At 57.8% G+C, this 3,176-nt stretch overlaps 2 protein-coding genes across 2 annotated transcripts; both read right to left on the reverse strand.

Annotated features, from left to right (window-relative positions):
* Positions 1 to 78: 78 nt before the first annotated feature.
* Positions 79 to 503, reverse strand: PHACADRAFT_201976 (uncharacterized protein; the record flags this gene model as incomplete). Its single annotated transcript, XM_007402249.1, has 2 exons — positions 79 to 430; positions 481 to 503. 2 exons carry the CDS (start codon positions 501 to 503, stop codon positions 79 to 81), a joined length of 375 nt encoding a protein of 124 aa, XP_007402311.1.
* A 287-nt stretch (positions 504 to 790) lies between these two features.
* Positions 791 to 3,073, reverse strand: PHACADRAFT_201977 (uncharacterized protein; the record flags this gene model as incomplete). Its single annotated transcript, XM_007402250.1, has 3 exons — positions 791 to 1,920; positions 1,975 to 2,985; positions 3,040 to 3,073. The coding sequence occupies 3 exons, from the start codon at positions 3,071 to 3,073 to the stop codon at positions 791 to 793; spliced, it is 2,175 nt and encodes a 724-aa protein (XP_007402312.1).
* Between the last annotated feature and the right edge of the window lie 103 nt (positions 3,074 to 3,176).

The following is a 3,176-nucleotide window of genomic DNA, read 5'->3' on the forward strand; positions in this document are numbered from 1 at the left end:
GGGCAATGCGATGACACTGCGTCCGTTCGCGTGTCTGACCCACTGTGATCGCTGGTTCGAGCCAGTTACCAGCCGACTTTACTGAGCAACAAAGAGGGTACTTACCCTACCTGTCGTTCGGAAACGGTCCAAGTACGCCTCGCGGTCCTCGTCAGCTTCCGCCGGGAGCCACACGCAATTCTCTGCCTCAGCGCAAGCCCAGATACGCTGATGATACTCCTCTACCGTTTCGTCCTCCCCCTGCTCGACTCCTGCCTGCTCTTCAACGAGTCTCTGCAGACACGCGGCTGCGTCCTTCAGCGTCCCATCCTTGTACCCCTTGTTGTGTTTCTTGGTCTTCTCCCGCCGACCCTCGCTGAGTATGGCTTGCACTTGAGGATCGCTTAAGGAAGATGTGAGCAGCTGCTTTTCTCCCTGCGTGAAGTCCCGCCTTGTACTCGATGTCAGTCAACCGGTCTACGACAGCTCAAAATTATTTACCTTTGCTTAGGGTGCCCAGCCATCGTTCCTTAGAGAAGTGTTGAGAGCCCTGGGGAAGGCGCGTGCTGAACAAACCAAGTCTTCAGGTCCTTGGATGGACCGCTTCGAACGGACCGGCCTCCAGGAACGTTGCTCGACAGACCTTCGAGAAAGATCAGGTGAAACGGTTTCCACTTACCTCTCTTCGGGCCTAGCGTCAGCGGGTAACTAGAGCGAGACATAAAAGTAGATTACATCAACAAGAAATATACAGGCGTGCGTCGGATATGAGAACAAGACAAATGGCAATTAATCAAGAAAAATTTTAAGCTTATAGCGTGATACGTTCGAGGTCCAGGTCGCGGTAAAATGATTGCGGCACTTCGCGGGGGACGGCAGCGGCTCTCCCGAACTTCTTGTACGCAGTTTCGCAGTAAAAGACTGTCGCAGCGTGTTCAAAGTCCTCGAGTGCCTTCTGAGGCGCGCCAGTATCGAGACGTTGTTCCCGGAAGGTAGCAGGACAGCCGTCCCAGCGGACGAGGAGCTGACGCAGCCCCTCGAGGCTCGTGCACCGGTCTCGAATATTCGAAGCACTTAAACCTTCTTGCGGCGGCGGGAGGTCCGGTCGCGACCAATGTGTTCCAGGGAAAATCTGGGAGAGCAGCTCGGTGCTGCGTCGGACATCCGTGGCACAATCTTGGGGCGCCATGCGGCGGTCAAGTTCGCGAAGCTCCACCCGAAACGCCACTTCCCCTAATTCCCAGGCGACCTCGCGCGCAACGTCGGCAGGCAACGGAAGTGTGTCGGCCCCCTCCGCAGGACAAATGAGCGGTACTTTCCAGCCCCTCCACGCGAAAGATCGAATCGCAGCCGTACGCAACGTGAACGGATGGTGCTCGAAATCAAGGAAAGCGGTGAAATAGTCGCACACGCTTTGCCTCTCATTAGACCTCTCCTTTGCGGGCTCGCGTCGGGCCTGCGAGCTAGGTCCGGGTGTGGCATTGCGGTCATTGTGTCGTCGAGCTCTGCTGCCAGATAACGCTGTGGCGTCACTCCCGCGACCTCGCGGTGTAGTCGGCGGTCCGGCTTTCCCGCTAGAATTCCGTCCCATCAATTTCTTCTGCTCCCAGGCCTTCTTCTCCTCCTCGGTCATTTCGGGGAACCGCTCCAGGATCAATCGCCAATAGTTCGGGGTCAGCGTCTCGTACAACGTGCGTCGGCCGAGCTTGCTAAATATGGCCAGGCGGATGGTGATCCAGTTCGAGACGTATACCATGAGCCGAAGCAGGCTCGTGGGTGTAATTAGGAGCTCGGGCTCAGGGAGCCACAGCCCGACCCGAGATTCGCACAGCTTGGTCATGTCCAGAGCCTCCAAACTTCCCCCCCACGCACCCATCCTACGAGGCAATAGATCATGCGCTTCAGGCACGAATCGGGCTGTAGCACGAACACGCTGAGGTGCTGGAGAAGTAGGCTCAGTAGCTGCACACAAGCTGACATACCACGACTGCTTACCCTGAGTTCGACCTGTCGTACGCCCTGAGCTTGGTCCTGGTTCATCCTCGTATTGCGTCAAGCCGAACGCAGCCGGCAGAGGCACGTCCTCGATGTCTAACACAGCCTCGGACTCGCGAGAGATAGCAATCAAGTGAGGTTCTCCGGCCTGCTCCGTACACCGCACGCCTCCCATAGCGACTGTCTGAGTCGTCTCAACCCCCTCAGGCCTAGTAAATTGGATCGCTGGTCGCCCTTCGATTTGGGGAGTACCGACAGTGTGAGAACGCTGCAACAACCATACTGGAACCCCGGCGACGAATAGCTTGCGAGCGATACCTGGGTCAGAACACACGGCCCCCATCACGCCGCTGTCATCCACTCCAGGCTCGAGAGGAATCAGACTGTCGTCATTCGCAACAGTCACCTCCGCACAACGTAATACGACCCCATGCCACCGCAGGAACGCCCAGCATTCCGCCCAGCATCGAAGAAGACGGCCACATCGACGAACGACGTCACGATAAGTCGAAGGGATCCCGAACATCGTCATGGCGTTGTGCATTGCAGCCTGAAGACGCCGCAAGTCGTCGATCACCGCCGGTTGCGCTGCACTTGACGATCGCTTGAAAGCTTGGACCTCTCCGTCCAGCTTATCGACGATCTTGCCCAAGGCGACCAGTCGAACCCGGCTCAGGTAGCCGAACGCCCCCCCAGACGCATCGTCGTTGGCCCGGATGAAGTCCTTGGAAGCGGGTGTTTGCCACAGAGGAGCGGCATCGGAGGTCGCCCTGGGAGCCTTGGGGATTAGGGCCAGATAGGGCTTGCTTTCGGAGTACAGCTGCGGCCAGTTGAGGGGATCCTCGATGCCAAATCTTCCATCGGGCCGAAGAATAATGTCCACACGGCCAACAACCAGCTGAGGTACCCACAGCTTGTTCAGAGCGACCACGACGTGAGTCCCACTGTCGGTGTTCGCATGGGCGCGACCGCGAGCCCAGGAGAAGTTTCGCCCCTCAGTCTGATAATCTACTAAATTAATCACTCAGGGCGATTCGAGACATCGACAGCGGAAGCATCACGTACCTTGAAGTGTCGTAGACGACGTAGCAGGAACCATGTAAGGTGGAAGGGCAGGTGGCGTGGGAGCGAGGGAAGCTATCGTTCGCGAGGTCCCCGGACGAGATTGGCGGTCAGCGGCCGGCGCCGTTTCGCGCTGTGTC

Source organism: Phanerochaete carnosa, assembly GCF_000300595.1.
Source record: "Phanerochaete carnosa HHB-10118-sp unplaced genomic scaffold PHACAscaffold_68, whole genome shotgun sequence".
NCBI lineage: Eukaryota > Fungi > Basidiomycota > Agaricomycetes > Polyporales > Phanerochaetaceae > Phanerochaete > Phanerochaete carnosa.